The sequence below is a fragment of the Spinacia oleracea genome, chromosome 4, assembly GCF_020520425.1.
Source record: "Spinacia oleracea cultivar Varoflay chromosome 4, BTI_SOV_V1, whole genome shotgun sequence".
In the NCBI taxonomy this organism is placed as follows: domain Eukaryota; kingdom Viridiplantae; phylum Streptophyta; class Magnoliopsida; order Caryophyllales; family Amaranthaceae; genus Spinacia; species Spinacia oleracea.
This window is the reverse complement of record NC_079490.1, coordinates 3611467-3632241: the sequence shown is the minus strand read 5'-3', so window position 1 is coordinate 3632241 and position 20775 is coordinate 3611467. Positions and strand designations below refer to the sequence as shown.

Genomic DNA, 20775 nt, shown 5'->3' with positions numbered 1-20775 from the left:
ACCCGACACGCGACCCGAAAATGACCGATAACCGAACTGACCCGACCGAACAATGACCCGAACCCGATTCGATACCCGATTCGATACCCGACCCGATCTCAACCCGAAACCGATTGTAACTCGATGAAACCTGCTATTGACCCGACCTGTGATAACCCGCTACCCGATTTATCCGAGTTATCAAAGACACGACAAAAAATTAACTTCATTGATAAATCTATTTTAATTATTTATTGCTAGATATTGAAAATTTTAACTCTAAAATAAGTTAAACAAAAATTTTTAGAATATAAAATAATTAAAATGTATAGGTTAATTATCAGACCCGAGTTTGACCCGTTCCTGAGAGTGACCCGACCTGAATTCTATTTGATCTGATTATTATCCGATCCAAACTAAGACCCGAACTCGAAAATAACTGTGTTGCAAACCGACTTAAACTCGACTCGATAAGACCCGAACCCGAAATTATCTGCTACAACCCGACTTAAACCCGACCCGATAAGACCCGAACCCGAAATCAAACCTGACCGAAATGTGACCCGACCCGAACCCGTTCTGAACCCGGGATAGAAAAAAATCCGATATGACCCGACCTGAAATCGACCCGACCGAACCCGAACTCAACCCGAATAAAATATTGACCCGACACGACCCGACCTGATCATGACCCGAAATGACCCGACCCAAATCCGACCCGATGGCCTGTTTTAACAGCTCTAGTCACGATGTGTAGTAACTAGTAAGTCCACACTTTTTCATAACACAATGCATTACATAATTACATTACGTAAAATGTTAATTCTAAAATGAATGTTACACATATTAGTCTAGTAGTCTTTTACTAGGAAATACTACGTGCTATACTTTCTTAATTTCTTTTAACTAATATATATACGTCAAAAAAACAAGTTTTATCGTATTATTTATTTCTTTTATATTTTTAAAATGTCAACTTTTAATAAATTTCATTTGAAGATAATGATATTTAACTATATTAACGCTCGGATAAATGAAGATATACAAATGTTTTTGAGGTAGCAGAGCCCTAGGCATTGTTTGATACAAAGTAAGGGTGTGTTCTCTTCACTTAAAAAAAAAATAAGTTTCTAGTCTAATAAGTTCAGATAAGTTGCAATCAGGTCATATCAGGTAAGAAAAGTTGTATTCGAATAAGTTCAAGTTTCACCCAGCGAAAAGAACCAAAGATCACTTACACATAGTCCCACACTCACTACATATTACAATGTTAGACAAACGAATGCGTTATAATCTGGGTTACAGGTTAGGCCCAGATATAATGCAGGCCCAGTTAACTATGCAAATGTTGTCCGATGTTTTATCTTGGGCCTTGAAAATAAGAAAGTCTTGGAAAATATTGATTCATTTGGGTGATTGGCCATTCAAATTATGAAGTTCGTTTTACAGAGTAAAAACTAAGTATTTTATTTATCTTATTTTCATTTGTTTATCGTAAATTTGTCTGAACTTTTTTAATTATAAATTGTAGATAATAACTCTTATTTTTCGTGAATTTATTTTTCATGAAATAAGTAGAAATAAGATGAATAGAAACATGGCTTAAGTGCATTTGGCTTCTTTTAAGTTTAACTTCCCTCAAAAATAGAAGTTCAACTTATTTTGACTAAAATTCGATCTATTAAAGTAAATGTGAACTTATTCTCACTGTAGCATGATTTATATGTGAGTGTTTTGAACTTGTCACTATAATATATATAAAAAAATATCACATATTTTGTCAAACTAGGTTAGATCAATTGAATTAAACTAACTACGAAATATTAATTATAGTCTAGGCAAATCTTTATTCATGGTGCGTTCAATTCATCTAAAAAATCATGTGCATTCAGTTCACCTAAAAGTTTATGAACTTATCCGAATTTCAAAAAGGATGACTCATTTGCAATGTGCCATGTCAAAAAATTTAAAAGGACAACTCGTGAGTCGTGATAGCTCAACAAACTATTATCGTACTTACGTGCCTAATTTCACTTAACTTACTTATACGTCACATTGTATTATTTTTTTCCAAATATGGACCACAACTTCATTTCCGTATTGTGTCGTGCTTTTTTCGTGATAGCCCACGCCATTCCTAGGGGTCATGCCAGTCCGGCCAGGCCCAATGCAATCCTTACTCTCCAATGACACAGTAATGTCTTGTGTTTAGAGCTGGCAAAAATTGACTCAACCCACCAACCCCACTCGAACCCAACCCAATAATAAAGGGTTTGCGTCAAGATTTTAAACTCGTTTAATTAAATGGGTCAACTCAACCCGTTTAATTAAATGGGTTGGATCAGGTTGAAATTTTCAACCCGAAAACAACCTGCTAACCCGTTTAAGTTCAAGCAAGTATGTAATATAGATCTGTAGAATATTATTTGAAAGATTTTATTTCTCTTTTTCCTTCAACATTGAATAATTATTTGACGTTTTGATTATGTCAAATACATATTGAAGTATTACTTTTTGCTATGAGATATGCCACAAATAAATCACCTCTCAATTCTATAGTCAAGTCAATTTATACTTAAAAGTGGGAAAATAAAAATTAAACGGGTCAAATTCAAGTCTATCCGTTTATAGTTGGGTTGGGTTGGGTTGAAAATTTTAACCCGTTTAATTAAACATGTCAAGTTGGGTTGGGAAAATCTCAACCCATTTATAAATGGATTGACCTGATTTCGACCCAACCCAACCCATTGCCAGCTCTACTTGTGTTATACAAAGATTATTTGCCATTCATATCAAACCGTTGGAATGATCAAAATATTAACCCCGTACATGCTTTAATTTATTTTACTTTTTTGGTTCTTGCAAAACAATTATCAATAAGAAAATGATGCATGCGATTTCTAAATTCCCCTCCACCCCAAATAGATAAATACTTAACTTTTTTCATGCATAAATAAATTTATTTAAGACAAAATAAGTTGAAATAAATTCTAACAACTTGACATAATATAAATTCAGACAAAATAAATCTAATTGAATCGAGCCTTATTGGATACAAATTTTATGCTTAATCTGAGCAAAACTTCATTTATATTATTTTTGTTATCGTTGATAGATCATCGGCCTACAACTAAAAACATACTAGTACAACTTAAGCATATACGGACTAATAACACTTTATTACTTTGTACAAAGATTAATGAAAATCACTAATTTGAATTTCATTTGAAAGATCATATATGAGCTACAAGAGCCCAAATTTTATGTTCTATTCACAAGGTTAGTGTAAAAATCAATTTTTGAAGTATTCTTAATTTCTTATCCTTTTTGCACTATGTATAATGCACCAAAGAAAGCCTTTAGTAGTACAAACTTACAAATGATTAATTTGATTACGACTATTTCACTGCATTCATTTTAGAACAGATAGAATTGTACTTGTCACAAAATTCGGTGCAATTTAAATGGAATATACTTTGTCCTTTTTTGCAATCATCTCATCAACAATACCAAGAATCATGCAAAATTGTCATCATCAATTTTCCAATTAATTGAATCACAAAACTTGCAATCATTTCTTCAATTTCATGTTAATTAATAATTTAATAATTACTCCCTCTGAATCTAAATGTTTTTCCCATTTAGAATCTTAACGCTATTTATAATGGAAAATAATCTTATAAATTACGTTCAATATATAAAAAAACAGTCATGTAGGATCTTGTTTAATTCGTTTCAATTAGTACTTTAACGGTATGAAAATTTTATAAATTTTAATAACACGACTAGAGATACTAACAATTTAAAATGAGCAGAGATATTAACGATGTAAAATGTGGATTAACATGTAAAATGAATATTGACATGTGTACCGAAGATAAATGGGAAAAATAATAACAAATTAACAATAATTAAACCAAATAAAATGTTGAAATCCAATGACCCTTTTTATATAACACAATCATAACATTAACAACAATTTCAATTTCACTACAACTAATTAAAAACTTAAATGAAAAGAAAAGACAAAAGGGCCCACCTACTTTCTACACTACTAAGCATGCCTTAAGATTCGCATCTTTTTGCCTTTGTTAAAAGAAAATCACCAATTAGAAACTAAAGCTATTTTAAAACTAAATTGAAAGAAAAAAAAAAGCAAACTTTAAATTAAATAAAAATGGAAAATAGTTGTCACAAGAATTTAATTTCACCTTTTTCTTTTCCATTTTTTTTTCTAAAAAAAAAAACCCAAAAGGCATGTAACAACAACATCAACATCATTTCTACTGCTACTTCACTCTCTCTACCATTCTCATCACACTAAATTTACAATTCTACCCCCACCAAACCCTACCAAATTACCAAACTACCCCCCAATCATCATCAACTCTTCCTTGGACGACCTCTACCCCTCTTCACACCACCAACACTAATCTCGGGTCCACCACCAGTAACGGTAACTTCCGTCGGATTCTTCTTCGGCCTGCCACGTGGCCTTCCAGTAGGGCTCGGCTTAGTGGGCCGGGTAACCGGGGCAAGTAAATCCCTACTCTTAGGAGGCCTTCCTCTGGGCCTTGAACCTTGTTGGGGCGAATCCAGCCCAACAGAAACGGGTCCTGGCCCTTTCACCTTTGGTGGACGTCCACGTCCTCTCTTCACTGGCTGTTCTTCTTCTTCTTCCTCCTCTTCTTCCTCCTCCTCATCACCGTCGTCGTCTCCGTCGTCAGCTGGTGGTTGTTGTTGCTTCATCGTCAGCATGTAGGTGTCGTCTTTCAACGTCATGAGTTGACCTGTTTGGTTGAGCTTCTCGAGCGTGTGACTCACGTGTGTGGCGTGCGTTGGTGGTAGATCTGCGTAGTTTGACTCTATGTGCTTCGTTATTGCATCTCTGCTCACTCCTTCTTTCTCGCTCAGGATTCCAATCGCCTCCATTACCATCTTCAACAACAAACAACAACAAAAAAGTCAATTAAATTAAATTAAAATAAATCAATCAAAATCAAAATCAAAATTAAACTGAAATGTAGCTATGTGTAGTAATTATCAGGTGTACATACGTGAGGGTAATCTGGGAAAGGAGTACTGGAAATGGTGTGATCTTCAAACGCCATGGATGAGTTGAGTAAGCTTGAAGATTAATTTGAGGAGAGAGAAAGTTAGAGAGGGAGTGGTTCAGTGGAGTGAGAAATTTGATGAGTGAATAATATTTATATTTATAATGAGATTGTATTGTAAGAAGAATTTGGATGGATGAGGATGGGAGATCGGACGGTTAGGGGGTGGTTTGAGAGTGGTTGATCTGACGGTGGAGAAGAGGGGTGTGATGGGTTGACACAGATTGATGACATGGCAGTTTGGATAATTTGTTTTTGAAAATTGAAAAAATGGAGATGTGGGAAAGAAAAAGTGTCATGTGCAATGGTGGGGTCGTTAACTCTGGAAAAAACTGGTTATTCATGCTATGTTACTAGTTTTTCTGTTTGTTTTTCGGTTATTTATGAACAACTATACATAAAGCATGGATGGTATGAATGTACGATGGATTAAAAGATGTCACTGGGTCGTACTGGGTTCGGATGATTTTTAGTTGTGTGTTGTGTGACTTGTGTCGTGTCGAAATTGTTAAATTAGTTGTCTACTTGTCTTGTATAGTGTATGTCAGTACGTGACAGTCGTGTTGTGTCTAAGTATGTTGTATGATGGATTAAAAGATGTCACTGAGTTTTACTGAGCTCGAATGATGATTTAGCTATGGCTATGTTTTTTCGTCTTATACTTATTGATTTTTGACCAGATCGTATAAAAAAAACATAAAACACTCCCAAGTCACAAGTCACACCAGGTCAAACCAAAAAAAATAGATAAATCAAAACATATCAGGTGAAGAGAACAAAATCATTATGTTGTGTCAAAGTTATTAAATTAGTTGTCTTGTATAATGTATGTGTTAGTCGTGTTGTGTTTGAATGTGTATGTCAATAAAAGTGTTTGTGGTCTTACATAGTGAATAGAGTCGTACCGTGTATTTCTCGTATGATTTGTTATACGTAGTATCATGTAGTGTCTTATCTCACTCTTGAGTCTTAACCTAGTGTCACCTATAAGCATAGACTTACAAGTCACAAATTATGTTGTTCACGAATCACGGTTAGGCATATTGTGTGTTACAAGTAGCTAAATGGTTGGTTGAGGTTGAAGATGGGTCCATTTTTTTTGGAAAACATGGCTTGAGGCCGATTCACCTTGTCGTTGTCATTTAATAGAGTTGGTGGATCAATAGAGCGACGTACAACCCGATATCCCAAACTCAAAACTCCTCTCCTAAATATAATCAAACTCAAGTTAACTCGAACCAAACAATTCAGTTGCTACTTTTTCACCTTATGTTGAATAAGTTGTTTGGGTGTTTTTAAGTTTAAATAAGTTGGGAAGATCAATGTTATATATGTAATATGAGTTTCTACAAGTCATATATCTACACAATTTGAAATGGTGAAAAGATTATATTTTAAACAAAATATTGAACTCTAATTGGCTTCGTTCTGGCCAACATAAACATTGTTTTATAGTGACAAAACAAAACTGTGCTTACTTTATTGCACAATTATCCCCTTATTGTAATAACATACTACGTAACATGTGTTTTTGACTCGAATTATACATCGCTTTGGGTTAAATTTTAACTTAGAAATGGTGATTAATTATTTTGTAGCATATTTTATATTTTGTTATGTGAAACATGTTTATAAAATCTTTTTAGCCGTTTAATCAAATCTTTACTCGTAATGGGGTCACAGACAATCATTGTATAGCTTGTCCTCTTTCATCAATTACTTTTCACGATGAAATAGCTCCCTCAAATGTGATGCTAAAAGTCACATATCCTTGTTTAGTAGTGTATGACAGGTCCTATTCACTGTTAATGTACAACTAATTAAGCTACAATACAATTTTAAACCGACTTGAGGTTAAATGGGTCATTGTCACTTCAATTGAATTGACGGGACAAGAATGTGAGTATGTGACACACAATTGTAGCCAACACTCAATGCTCCTCGCTTGAATGTATTCAGACTCAAATTAACTCGATTGAACCAAACAATTCGGTTGCCACTTTTACACCTTATGTTTTAATTAATTAATTGGTTATTTTCAAGCTTGAATGTGATATAAATGATATGTAATCTTGAGTTTCTACGAGTCAAATATCTATTCACTTTGAAATGACGAAAACATTAGGTATTAGACATAATTATGAACTCAAACAACACTAAAAGTAATGTGTCAAATCCGACTTAATTAGGTTCAAAGTTCAAACTAACCAAAAAAACATGGTGATAAAATGGGATTCTGAGTTTCTGACTACTTTATTGCACATTCATCCTTTAATTGTTACAATATAACATGATTTTGGCTGGACTTATACATCGCTCCTGGTTGAATTTTAACTTGATAATGGTGATTCATTTTCTTGTAACATATTTTTATATTTTATTGTGTGGATGGTGTTTATAGATCCTTTAACCATTAGATCAAACTCTTACCCGAAATGGGGTCACAAACCATCATTGTATAGCTTGTCTTCCTTTCATCGATTGCTTTTTTCACGATAAAATAGTTCTATCAAATGTGAAGCTATAAGTCACTATCCCTATGTAGTCGTGTATGCCAGGTCTTATATATTCCACTGTTAATGAACAACTAATTAAGCTACAATTTTGAACTACGAACTAGTTTCAGAGGCTTGACGATAGACAAGTGAGTTGTGGACTAAGATACGAACGGAATGGTATCTGAACACCTCCGCCTAGACCGACAATTGTTAGGCCTTCTCATCTTTTCCTAACTTTCCCCTGGCATTCGAAGGTGTGTTGACTTGATAACAATTTGAACCAAAAATCATACGAGTAACCATACCCAGTATGTTCGAGAGGTCTACATGGTCCTCAACTGAATCCGTGGATGAACTGGGGTGGTTGGTCAATCCGGTGAAATTAACCCGACCCATAACAGAAATTGACCCGAATCAGATTAAACCCGATCGGAATCATTCCAACCTATACCCAAATTACCTTGACCGAAGTCAAATATAGTTGAAATAAAACACAAAATAAGTTAATTTTCAACATAAATGAAATTGACCCGTATCACCCAAATCCGACTCGATCCGTATCAGAGCCGAAAGTTTTCCCACCTAACCCGACCCATACAATCCATTTACCACCTCTACAGATTGGCATGACCTAGGCTCAACCAACTAGTAGCCATTTAGTACTAGTTATGGCTTGTTTGGGCCAAACTGGTTTAACTATCACAAGAGGAAGAATGCTTTCAACAGACAAGGTCTATTCAATTACTATATCCGGGTCAAACTATTCGAAATGGAGCATACCGACAAACCGACCGGGCCGGGCCTAGCGGTACAACTCACTCTGCCCCCCTAAAACCCTGCGGAAAACCCCCACCAGGAGGAGGAGGAGGAGGAGAGAGAAAGATGCAAGGCCACCATCTCCGCCGTGCAGTTCGCCACCTCTCCGCTTCACTGTCTCACCTTAAACCTCACCACCGCCGTCACCCACCTCTTTCTCTCTCCTCCACTCCCAAACCTTACTCATCCTTCTCCCCCTCCACCCCTACTACCTCATTCATTCAAAATAACACCAAAAACATTCCCAAATATGTTGTTACTGGGGCAATTAATCATACCCCTAACCCCAATTTATGCAATAATCATGAAAACAGTGATCAATTATCTGATCATGAAGTTGGGTTTGAAGAAGAAGAAGAAGCTTCTGGGCATAAATTGACGGAGACGGATGTTTATGCAGCTGTTGAATTAGCTCTTGATTCTGTGATTAAGATATTTACTGTTGCAAGTAGTCCTAATTATTTTCTTCCTTGGCAAAATAAGTCTCAGCGCGAAACTATGGGCTCTGGTAAATTTCCATTATCTGTTTATTAATTCATGTTATTATCTTTGTAGTATTAGTAATCATGGGTTTGAATTATGTTCTTGTTTTGAGTTTGATAATGTGTTTAGGGATTGTAATTGTAATTGTAATTGTAATAATGTGTTTAGGGATTCCAAATTAAGCAGTTATTGTTAAGGATTTATGTTGAAATGGTCACATACTCACATATGATGATGGGTTGTAGTAATTTGATTAATTAATTTTGTGGTTGGAAGAGTAATGTGGTCACTTTGCAGTGAGAATCTCACCCGAAAGACGAGAAATGAACTTGTAATTTTGATGGGTTATGGAGGGGGAAAGGGTGGGACTGTGGGAGAGTGTTATTATGTGGGTAGTGAGAAGTAAAAGGGTGAAAAAAGAGAAATATATAAGTAAAGAAACAAAAATGTTGAGTGTTTTGATATAGGATATCGACAATCACAACTTCAAGGCGAATTTCAGAAAGAGTGTTAGTATGTTGGTAGTGAGAAGTAAAAGGGTGAAAAAAGATAATTAGAAGTAAAGAAACAAAAATGTTGAGTGTTTTGATGGAAGATTATCGATGATCAGTTGATCACATCTTCAAGGTGAACTTCAACAACATTGTCTCACTGATTGAATGTTATTGAGATTTGAAGGGAGTATTTGCACTGGATAAACTAAATTTAATCACGTGATCACTATATGTTTGAAACTTAGTCAAAGATAAAGAAACAAACTTTGTTGATGACATTGTTTTACTTTTAGGGTTTGTAATTTCTGGGAGAAGGATCCTGACTAATGCTCATGTGGTGGCGGATCACACGTTTGTGCTCGTTAGGAAACATGGTTGTCCTACCAAGTATAGAGCAGAAGTATTGGCAGTTGGACATGAATGTGATTTGGCTATCCTAGTTGTTGAAAACGAAGAGTTCTGGCAGGGTGTGAATCATTTGGAACTTGGAGAGATTCCTTTCCTGCAAGAAGCTGTAGCTGTTGTCGGATATCCTCAAGGTAATGTTGGTAGTTCTGTTTTTGACTTCTATATTATTGAACTACATAAATGTTTGTTGCATTACTTGTGTACTTTCATCTCATTGGATAATCTTCAACATAAAGTATAAATGCATGAGCAGTCTACGTTTTAGGTATTACTACCTCCGTTTCAAAATGATCTTTACGGTTACTATTTGCACAAATATTAAGATAAAATAGGGAAAGTGTGTAAAAATTAAGGTGGGTGTATATAATAAAATATGGAGAAAGTATGGTAGATGGGTAAAAAGGTGGGCGAGTGTAAGAAAAAATGAGTTAAGTAAGAGAAAGAGAGTAGAAAGTTGTAAATGTTGTGGGCTAAGAGGGGTAATATAGTAAATTTTTATGTCAAAAAATAGAATAAAGCTCAATGTGAATAACATTATGAAACAGACTAAAACGGAAAGTGTAAAGATCATTTTAAAACGGAGGTAGTATGATTCAGAGGAAGACTTGGGCTTCTCTTGTTTATAATCATTAATGATTTCAAGCAGTGACGAGATCAAAATAAGGGAGTTGTGCACTACTTGTATTACAGCGTTCGACTGCTTATATGTTAGATTTTGAAACAATGTGTTAAACTGACTTGACTCAGGTAGTTGATAGTGTTTTAACTCGTTTGCAGGAGGTGATAATATATCTGTAACAAAAGGTGTTGTTTCCAGAGTTGAGCCAACACAATATGTACATGGGGCTACTCAGCTCTTGGCAATACAAATTGATGCAGCTATTAATCCCGGTAATAGTGGAGGCCCAGCAATCATGGGAGATAAAGTCGCTGGAGTAGCTTTCCAGAACCTTTCAGGCGCAGAGAATATTGGGTGAGTTTATTAGACGAAGTAAAATCCCTTCAGCTAACTAGAATTGATAATATGGGGATTCGTCTTTCTTTTGCGTTTTGCCCTTTGCCTAGTTCTTTTTCTCTCCTGTTTTCTTGAGCAAATCTTTGTTGACATTTAAGCCTATTATATGTTTTCATGGTTAAATATTGTTAATCATTGATGTCTTATTACTAGATTGAGTAATATAGTTGATTGGCTTAAATCTGTAGTCGTTCATGAAGCTAAATGGACACACACAAGTTCGCAGGGCTCAATCCATGCATAAAATATACACATTGTCTCCTGTATTGATTTCACTAAGCTAAGATAGCCTACATATGTGCATACACACAAAAAAAAGAGTCATAATCTTCCTATATTTCTGAAAGTTACTATTCTTTTGGAGCACTTCAAAATAATATTTCTTATATGTGATTAATATTGGATGCATCATGTAATGTAGTATCCAAGCATTTCTAAACGATAATGACGGCTCCTTTTATTTTGTTTGTTTGGATAAGTAAGGTTTTATTAACCAAAATTCGTTAAAGTACAAACAACAGGAAGCAAGCCAATATATTGACGGTTCCTTTGTTGTTCTTTTACTTATTTGTGATTTTTCTTTTGCAGTTACATAATTCCTGTGCCTGTGATAAAGCATTTCATAGCCGGCGTTGAAGAGCGTGGTAAGTATGTGGGATTCTGTTCTTTGGGTTTGTCGTGCCAAGCAATGGAAAATCAGCAGCTCCGAGAGAACTTTGGAATGAACACTGGAATGACGGGGGTGCTTGTGAGTAAAATTAACCCAATTTCTGAAGCTCACAAGATTTTGAAGAGAGATGATGTTATTCTTGCATTTGATGGTGTCGCTATAGCCAATGATGGGACAGGTACTTGTTTTGTGTAACTTTCTGACTCCGTAGTGTAAACCAAGAAATCTTTGGATGTACTTTGTATAAGGTTTATGTTTGTCCATAAAACTATTGAAATATCGTCCTATGTACTTAAATTTGTGAATGAGGTATATATTGTTTCAGCATGTAAATTTTTTCCTATTGCCTGGTAAATTTCAACAAGTTTTTGATTTTTGGAAACTTAATTTATTTTATTCTACGCTGGCAGGTAGTGTACTTAATATTTTTCTATTTCTGATATTCTGAAGTGTTTACTTCAATGGTAGTTCCTTTCAGGAATAGAGAGCGAATAACTTTTGATCATCTGGTCTCCATGAAGAAACCGAATGAGGAAGCTGAGCTGAAGGTTTTAAGAGATGGCAAAGAATGTAACTTCTTGATAAATGTCCATCCTGTAAGTTATAACCATATTGGTATTGCTCTATTATGATGATATGCTCACAGCATACACATGCACCCACAAATGCACACAAATTTACACACACAAAGGGTATAGATAATTTCATAATGCAGTAATGCACACAAATTTACACATGCACCCATAAATTTACACAAATGCACCCACAAATTTACACAAATGCACACAAATTTATACATGCACCCACAAAGGGTATAAATAATTTCATATTTCACTACGAATATGATTCTAGGTTGGTTGCTTTTAAGTTATTGAAAATTATGTTGATGGAGCAGGCCTCAACCTCATGAACCAAAGAAATCCTGATTGGGGTTGTGGACTTGTGGTTACTGTGTTGTGCCATTGTGGTGTTACGTAAATTTATGCGTGTGTTGCATTATATTATGGCAATGATAATCTACATATGGTATTGATATCAGCTTGAAATTCTCATGCAGTTGCAGCCACTGGTACCTGTCCATCAGTTCGACAAGCTGCCTAGTTACTACATATTTGCTGGTTTACTCTTTATCCCGCTGTCTCAGCCATACCTCCATGAGTATGGAGAAGAATGGTATAATGCCTCACCTCGTAGATTGTGTGAACGTGCACTCAGAGAGCAGCCCAAGAAGGCTGGTGAACAACTAGTCATAATAGCCCAGGTATTTTACTACCATAGACATTTTCCATTTGTTAACATCAAGCTATTTTTGGTTGCATCACTCAGCATCAGAGAGCCTTCTTGGATCAAACTTATTTTTGGTCACTGTACTGTGCCATTGTGGGTTATGGCCTTATAGGATGATTATATCTTTTATCTGAGTATTCATCTACAGATGCATTACTACGAAATTCTAAACTTTCCCTTGTATTGTTGGAAGGCAAAATCCTATGTTTTAGGTAGCAACTCTCCGGTTAAGGGTCGAGTAATTACTTTGAGGAAGAAAATATCCCAATAGGTTCTCTTGGTTCAGTCCATTTCCGATGGAGCCAAGATTCATTTGTTCTTTTGGCCGTGGGATGTAATGGACTAAATCAAAATGGCTCTTAAAACCTCTTCGCTTCCTTTCCATGAAGTAGAACATGGTCGTCCCGTTATCTCTTTTGGGTCAATTGGAAACGACCTCTCTACAATTCAGGGGTAAGGTTGCGTACACCCCCCCCCCCCCCCCCCTACCCGAGCCTTTTTGAGGCAATGGGATAATGATAATGATGAATGAGGTTCTCTTGGTTGATGAGAGGCAGAAATGGTGAAAGAGAATGTGAAAATGCTACTTGGGTGAAGGATGTGATAGTTACTCTAAAGGAATTTTGTAGCTTTATACAATGGAATTTCGAAGAGACTACTGGAAGATCTGTGTCCTTTGCTCTTCACGTATCTCACATTTAAAGTTATCATATTTATGAGAAAAACATTTTAGCTATGTTGCTCAGACTCTTCCTTTGGGTGTCGTATCCGATAAGGGTTTAGAGGATCCGACACTCCTCCGACACTATGGATGTAATAAATTTCATATAAGGCCACTGTATTTGGGTGTCATGTCGTGTCGAAGAATGAGAGGATTAAACACTCGACACCCTCCGTCAACCGGAGTGACGAAGTAACATAGCATTTTAGTCATTGCAAATTTTAGCTTTTTGACCAGTGAGACTGTGTCTCTGCTTTAAGCAACTCTTTATAAAATGGTGTGTTGCTGACACTGGCCTTCTATCTCTTTCAGGTTCTGATGGATGATATTAATGCAGGGTATGAGCGTCTTTCGGAATTGCAGGTACTGTGAAAATCTTCTTGGTCACATGGTTTATTTGCTTTACTTTAATTTTTTTTTTCTGTGACATGATTTTAGTGAATTTTCTCTTTTTTGTTATCCCCCATTTTTGTGATTTTTTCAAGCTTAAAACGTGTGTAATTCTAGCTTCATTCCAGAAAAATGTGTTAGCGTGACTTCTTAAGAAATTGGATACTCTCTGAAATACTATTGGTTTTCTGAAGCTGCAAGAAAACAATCTTAGATAGACTGTTATTCTTTTGTAGACGATCTGAATAGAAAATTATAGGAAAATCCTTGTGTGTGTGTGTGTGATGGACCCCGCCCGCGCACACACAGTTTATTGGGTATTATCAATTTATCAGTAGATTTGTCACTCTATCAGCGATTCTATGACATGGGAGTTGAAATCATCACAGGTAGGTTAAGGACTTAAGGTTAGTCTTAGGATGACTGAAGGACATAGCTCCTCGGCCAAAGGCCCCGTAATTCACTTCTTATGAGCAATGAAGGTGTCCTTAGCAGATTGCCCTCTGCGGCACTCAGGGGTTCGCACAACGGTAGAGGTTTGGAATCAGGAATGAAACCAAGGTGGTATGAGGTTGAAACTTGATTCCTAATGCCATGTGTTTGGTTATATTGGGGAATGAATATATCTCTTTTATTTGACACCTAAAGGTTTGGTATGTGGGCCATACCCACCTCCCCCCTTGGGTCTCTAAACCCCATACCTTGTAGGCTTGTGGTATGGGTTTAGAAAGTGAAAATTTCTAAACCAAACACAAGGTATGGGTTTTGCCCATTCCAAACCCATTTCTCATACCAAAAATCAGCAAACCAAACGCCCCCTTAACTGAATGAAGTTAGGTTTCTTTGAGCACTAACAAATTCACCCCCTTAAAAGAGGTTTAGCTTTGACCTTTTCGGGATATGGAACTATGGAAGTGAGGATGGAAAGGAGAAATCACTTCTTGCATGTGAGGAACCCTAAAACAAAGTTCAGGATATTAAGTTTTCTGATAAGAAGAAAAATAAGATCAGACAACCTAGAAATCCAGCTTAAGGCTATTTAAGTTCAATTTACAAATAAAACAAGTTTGAGAAAGAGCCAATAAGTTCAGATTTGTTATTCAGGTGAAATGAACAAAACCAACCCCGAAACAATGAGAGCATGTTTGGTAAAAAGTTTTTAAGTCATGGAAATATGGAACGGAATCAATTAACTGTTTCCATTACCTAATGTTTGGTATGAGAGGAGTGGTAACGCAATCCATTTCCTAAGGGTAACCATTACCACCATTTGTTACCTCTCTCAATCCCCAATTTGTTACAAGTGATCCATTCCTAAGGTATACCAAACAACTAATAATGATAATAACTGACACTACTCTTTCCCCTGCTTATTTATTTCTTTCCATTCTCTTTCCTAAGTTTATCCCAAATATGCCCTGAGTTTCTTCAGTTGATTACTTTATTCTTGAATATGCTGCAAGTTCATACAATAACCCTTCTGATTTCCCTCCATTTTTAGCGTCTGACAAATCTGTAATGTTGAGCAGGTAAGAAAAGTGAACGGAGTTGAGATCGATAACCTAAGACACTTGTATCAGCTTGTAGAAGACTGTAAAGAAAAGAACTTGAGAATCGATTTAGACGATGATAGAGTTATTGTATTGAACTACGATAAAGCTAAGCTTGCAACTTCTCGGATTTTGAAGCGACATAGGATACCTTCTGCCGCGTCTAGTGATCTTGTTGATAGTACTGAAGAGGAACAAATTGTTGTAGCTGCATCCTTGAACTGATGTATTCTATTCCAGTTTTGGTTTTTAGGGTTTTTGTATTTCTATTGTAATATGAGAACAGAAAATTTTATTTAAATGTTGTGTTGGTTGTTATTCATTCTTTCTCTTATTCAAGCTTATCACTTCATTTTTGGCTGAATCGCGTAACTAAGGTAGTTTGGTCTAGTGGTAAGACTCCTTTCTCGTGATTTAGAGGTTACAGGTTTGAATCCTACGACTAGGGTATTTGGGCTTCTCCCAAAGGTTTGGCTTGTGTAGCTGGGTCGGGTTAACCCATGAGGGGTTACACTCTAGTAGGGTCGGGGGTCGGCTATGCAATTACATCATGTACTTTTTCTATGAGAAAATAATACTACCGCTCTGTTCATAATTCACAATTAAACTTTGAGAAAATAATACTACTGATCTGTTCATTTTATTTTCTTTATTTTAGGAAAATAAGTTCAGATAAAAAAAATTCATGGAAACTAAGGGTTATCCGAGTACGATTTATGATTAAAATAAGTTTTGATAAGATTTTAATAAGTCCACTTAAATTCAGATAAGCTTAGAAAAATAAGTGAAAATCAAGTGAAAAAAACGCACCAATAGTAGAAGAAATATAAACATTAAATTTGATCTTTATGAGATTTGAACATCTCCATTTTTAATAATGGAGTACATATTTGATATTTTTTTTTGGGTATACAAAGGAGAAGTATTAGTTTTGAGATCAAATGTTTCATGTGTATATCATGTTCGTATCCATTTAACTCCGGTCGCAATAAATAATTCCATACTTTTAAAAAAGTCATATTATTGAAATTTGAAAGTATGTTAGAATAGTTTTTTTTTTTAATTATTATTTAATGATTTTCTGTGTCTCTATTTAATAATTTGCACATTAATATCCAAACATATTTAGTTACTTAAGTACGTACGTAGTATAAATTAATAATTCTACATTCAAGTTTTTTTCCTCTCTCCCTTGACCTTTGTTTTCAGAAGTTGGAGATTATCATTTGACCATGTCAATTTCAAGGTGGCTTAAAATTCCACCATTTTACACACGAATTGACACTACTAAATATAGTTAAAAAATATAGTTAAGAATGTTGTTAAGAAAATGGTTAATCCACATTAAGACATTGCAACCGCGAAAATAGAACGCGTAAAAATTAGAAAAAAAATAACTAATCTTAGGCAATTAATTAGCCATTCTTAAAACACTTTAATAATTAGAAAAAAAAAACCAAATTTAGCAAGAAAAATTGGAAGGCAATCCATTTTATTAGGAATTTAATTCCCATTTTCCAAATCCATCCATTAGTATAAAGAAGGAACTTTGTATTCTCTAATCAAGCAGCTAACAAGCCTCGAGCAGGCTAATCCTCTTAAATAAACAACAATCCTTTTTACAAATCACATAAACAAAAACAACACAAAATTTCTGTTAAATACAAAAATTTAAGGGAGGCCTTTAAGATCAAAACTTTCTCTTGTTAGCTCTGTAATACTACTACTACTACTAATAATTAATTACCGCGTTAATTAATTAATTAAGCAATGGGAAAGTCTACAGTAACCGCCTCCTTGTTGTTATCGTGTCTACTCTTGATGGTTGTAACCATGGTTCGATCTGAGGATCCGTATTTGTTCTTCGACTGGAAGGTTACCTATGGTACCCGTTCCCCCCTCGGGGTTCCTCAACAGGTTATTCTCATTAACGGAGAATTCCCTGGTCCTAACCTTAACACCACTACCAACAACAACATTGTTGTCAATGTCTTTAACCACCTTGACGAGCCTCTTCTCTTCACCTGGTTTGTATTCTGTCCTCTTTGTTGCATACATTGCATACTTTTTTTTTTCTAGGCAGTATTCATCTCTGTCGTGGTGAATACTGCCCCCACAAATTAAAAGGTCCACCCGGTTATATGTAGCTCTATATACAACCGGGTTAAAAGTACATTTTTACAACTTAAAAAACACATTTTACCTATTTAAAAACACATTTTAACAATTTAAAACCAGATACTTATATATATCTTTCGTTTCTTTTGCTTGCAATACTTTGTTTTTCATTTGTAAAAATGTGCTTTTTTAAAAACAACAAAAAATCGTTTATAATTTGTAAACATGTGCTTCTTAAAATATAAAAAACGTGATTTTCTCGGGGTTAAAAGTATAAAAAACGAACCAGTCACATTTGGTTTTATATACAACCGGGTATACCTTCTACCAATTGAATACTGCCTATGAACAAATGATCACATTGCAAAAACAATGCAACTAATTTATATTTCTTGTTAATTTTTTTTCTTTTTCCTCACAGGAGTGGAATACAACAGAGGAAGAACTCATGGCAAGACGGTACACCAGGAACAATGTGTCCAATCCTACCAGGAACAAACTACACTTACAGATTCCAAGTAAAAGATCAAATCGGAAGTTACTTCTACTACCCAACCACGGGCTTCCTACGAGGAGCGGGCGGGTTCGGCGGGCTTAGGGTCAACAGCCGTCTCCTAATCCCCGTCCCATTCGCCGACCCGGAAGACGACTACACCGTCTTGGTCGGTGACTGGTACCAAGACAGCCACACCGCCCTCAAGAAACGCCTTGACGGTGGCAAATCACTGGCCCGGCCCGACGGTGTACTCATGAACGGTAGGCAAGGTAAGGTGGGTGACCTGAAAGAGGAGCCTCTTTTTACGATGAAGCCAGGGAAGACATACAGGTACAGGGTTTGTAACGTTGGGATGAAGAACTCGATTAACTTTAGGTTTCAAGGTCATACTATGAAGTTGGTTGAGATTGAAGGGTCTCACACAGTTCAGAATGATTACGATAGCCTTGATATTCATCTTGGACAGTGTTACTCTATGCTTGTTACTGCTGATAAAGATCCTAAGGACTACTACATCATTGCATCCACCAGGTAGGATAGCTCTAACTTTCTCGGGGCGGTAAAACTGATTTTGACACACCTCTACGTGAGCTAAACTGTGCTGAGCTGAGCTGAGCAGAGCGCAGTTTTTCTATGCACTTACATACAGTGGGCGTGCCAAGTTGATTTTGGCACACCTTTATGTAAGCTGCAGAGTACGATTTTTCTGTACTGTTACAATGGGTGTGCCACAATCACTTTTCCCCCTTTTTGGCATATATTAACATTTTTGGCATGCTACATATATTATGGTGTAAGCCAAAATGGTTTTCTACTACCTCCGTTCCTAAAAGTTCTTTACGCTTTCCGTTTTAGTCTGTTCCTGAAAGTTCTTTACACTCCTACTTTATTCCATTTATACTCTTATTTGGCCCACCATAACTTACCCACTCACAATACTTTAATATTAGTTTCCACCCACTCACATTGTTGGACAATTTATAGCCACTCATTTTCCATTTGTTACCCCACCATCACATGTTCACCAAAATTCCTTAATTACCGGCAAATAGTAACCGTAAAGATCATTTAGGAACGGAGATAGTATATGGTTACAATGGGCGTGCCAAAATCACTTTCCCTTTCTAGCATATATTTACCTTTTTTTGGCATTGCTAAACTTTATTTTTTATAGGTTCACCAAGTACCACCTCCAAGCAACCGGTATAGTCCGCTATGAAGGAGGAAAGGGTGCACCATCAACAACCCTACCCGAGGCACCCGTGGGCTGGGCTTGGTCCTTGAACCAGTACCGATCCTTGAGGTGGAACTTGACCGCTAGTGCAGCCAGGCCCAACCCACAAGGTTCATACCACTATGGTCAAATCAACATCACTAGAACCATCAAGCTAGCTACCACCGCCGGCACCGTTGACGGAAAACTTCGGTACGCAATCAACGGCCACTCCCACACCGACGCCGATACCCCATTGAAACTCCTTGAGTACTACCAAATCGCCGACAAGGTGTTCAAGTACGATGTCATCAACGACGAGCCACCAAGTAACATCGACACCTTGGATAAGTTCACCACCGGGCCTAATGTTCTCAACGCCACCTTCAGGAACTTCGTCGAGATCATCTTCGAAAACCACGAGAAGAGCATTCAGTCCTTCCACTTAGACGGCTACTCCTTCTTCCCTGTCGCGTAAGTAACTCCTTCTTCACATTAATTTTACTCGATATCTGTACAGACAAGCAACCCTTCGTACTAAGTGGCGGATCCAGAAATTGTACTAAGTGGGGTCCACTATTACAAAATTACTGAAAAATTAACTAAAATTAGATACTTTTTAATACAAATTAGTCTAAAATTAACTAAAATCATGTAATTTTTTTTGGCCAGGGCCTTCTAGGAAGGCTCCCCTTACAACAAAAAAAAAAAAAACTAAAGGCCGACCGGTCCTGGCCGCGACCAAAAAGTTTTAACACACTATCTCGGGCCGGGCCGGGCCGGGCTTGGGGGCCATACCCGCTCTTTTGGGCCAAAATTTTAAAATCGAGTCAAGAAATTTGTTCAATCCTCGCATTTTTTGGGTCGGGTCGGGTCGGGCCAATGTGTCGGGATCGGAAACGATCGGGGTCATATAATGTTTCTAACATACTCTTTTTCGCAACAAACAGGATCGAGGTAGGGCAATGGACACCGGACAAGAGGAAGAACTACAACCTTCTAGACGCGGTGAGCAGGTACACGATCCAAGTGTACCCGAAGTCATGGGCCGCGATCATGCTAACATTCGACAACGCCGGAATGTGGCAGCTAAGGAACGAGTCCCCCGAACGGGCTTACTTGGGCCAACAGATGTATGTGAGTGTATTGTCACCAGAAAGGTCACTAAGGGATGAATACAACCTTCCTGATAATTCTTTGGTCTGTGGACTTGTCAAGAACATGCCAAAGCCACCACCATACAGCATTTGAAGTTGATAATTTATTTTTATTTATTTATTTCCATTCTACACAAAAAATAGTTGCGTTTTTTTTGAATTTGTTATTTTACGTGGAAGAATTAATAAAATTAAGATTTTAGTAGAGAAATAATTGAAAAAGGGAGGTGCATTGGCATTAAACTGAGTGAGTCATTATGTTGTAATCTTGTATTAATCTTGGAGTTGTTATTAAATTGTATCCAAACAATGTTTTAATATCAATGCCAAAAAATCAAAAAAAAAATTTGTTCAATTATTGTTTTT

At 36.4% G+C, this 20775-nt stretch overlaps 3 protein-coding genes across 3 annotated transcripts; 2 read left to right on the top strand and 1 right to left on the bottom strand.

Moving 5' to 3' along the window:
• Nucleotides 1-4167: 4167 nt before the first annotated feature.
• On the bottom strand, nt 4168-5195 carry LOC110779309 (HMG-Y-related protein A). Its single transcript, XM_021983838.2, has 2 exons — nt 5037-5195; nt 4168-4917 (listed from the first exon to the last, which is right to left on the bottom strand). Exons 1-2 carry the CDS (start codon nt 5088-5090, stop codon nt 4363-4365), a joined length of 609 nt encoding a protein of 202 aa, XP_021839530.2. The 5' UTR covers nt 5091-5195; the 3' UTR covers nt 4168-4362.
• Nucleotides 5196-8404: 3209 nt separating this feature from the next.
• On the top strand, nt 8405-15777 carry LOC110783382 (protease Do-like 10, mitochondrial). Its single transcript, XM_021987719.2, has 8 exons — nt 8405-8915; nt 9678-9923; nt 10570-10765; nt 11396-11655; nt 11946-12073; nt 12535-12738; nt 13798-13848; nt 15405-15777. Exons 1-8 carry the CDS (start codon nt 8474-8476, stop codon nt 15648-15650), a joined length of 1773 nt encoding a protein of 590 aa, XP_021843411.1. The 5' UTR covers nt 8405-8473; the 3' UTR covers nt 15651-15777.
• A 1207-nt stretch (nt 15778-16984) lies between these two features.
• On the top strand, nt 16985-20764 carry LOC110783255 (L-ascorbate oxidase homolog). The gene is made up of 4 exons (XM_021987563.2): nt 16985-17452; nt 17965-18570; nt 19214-19726; nt 20203-20764. The coding sequence occupies exons 1-4, from the start codon at nt 17196-17198 to the stop codon at nt 20501-20503; spliced, it is 1677 nt and encodes a 558-aa protein (XP_021843255.1). The 5' UTR covers nt 16985-17195; the 3' UTR covers nt 20504-20764.
• Nucleotides 20765-20775: the final 11 nt, after the last annotated feature.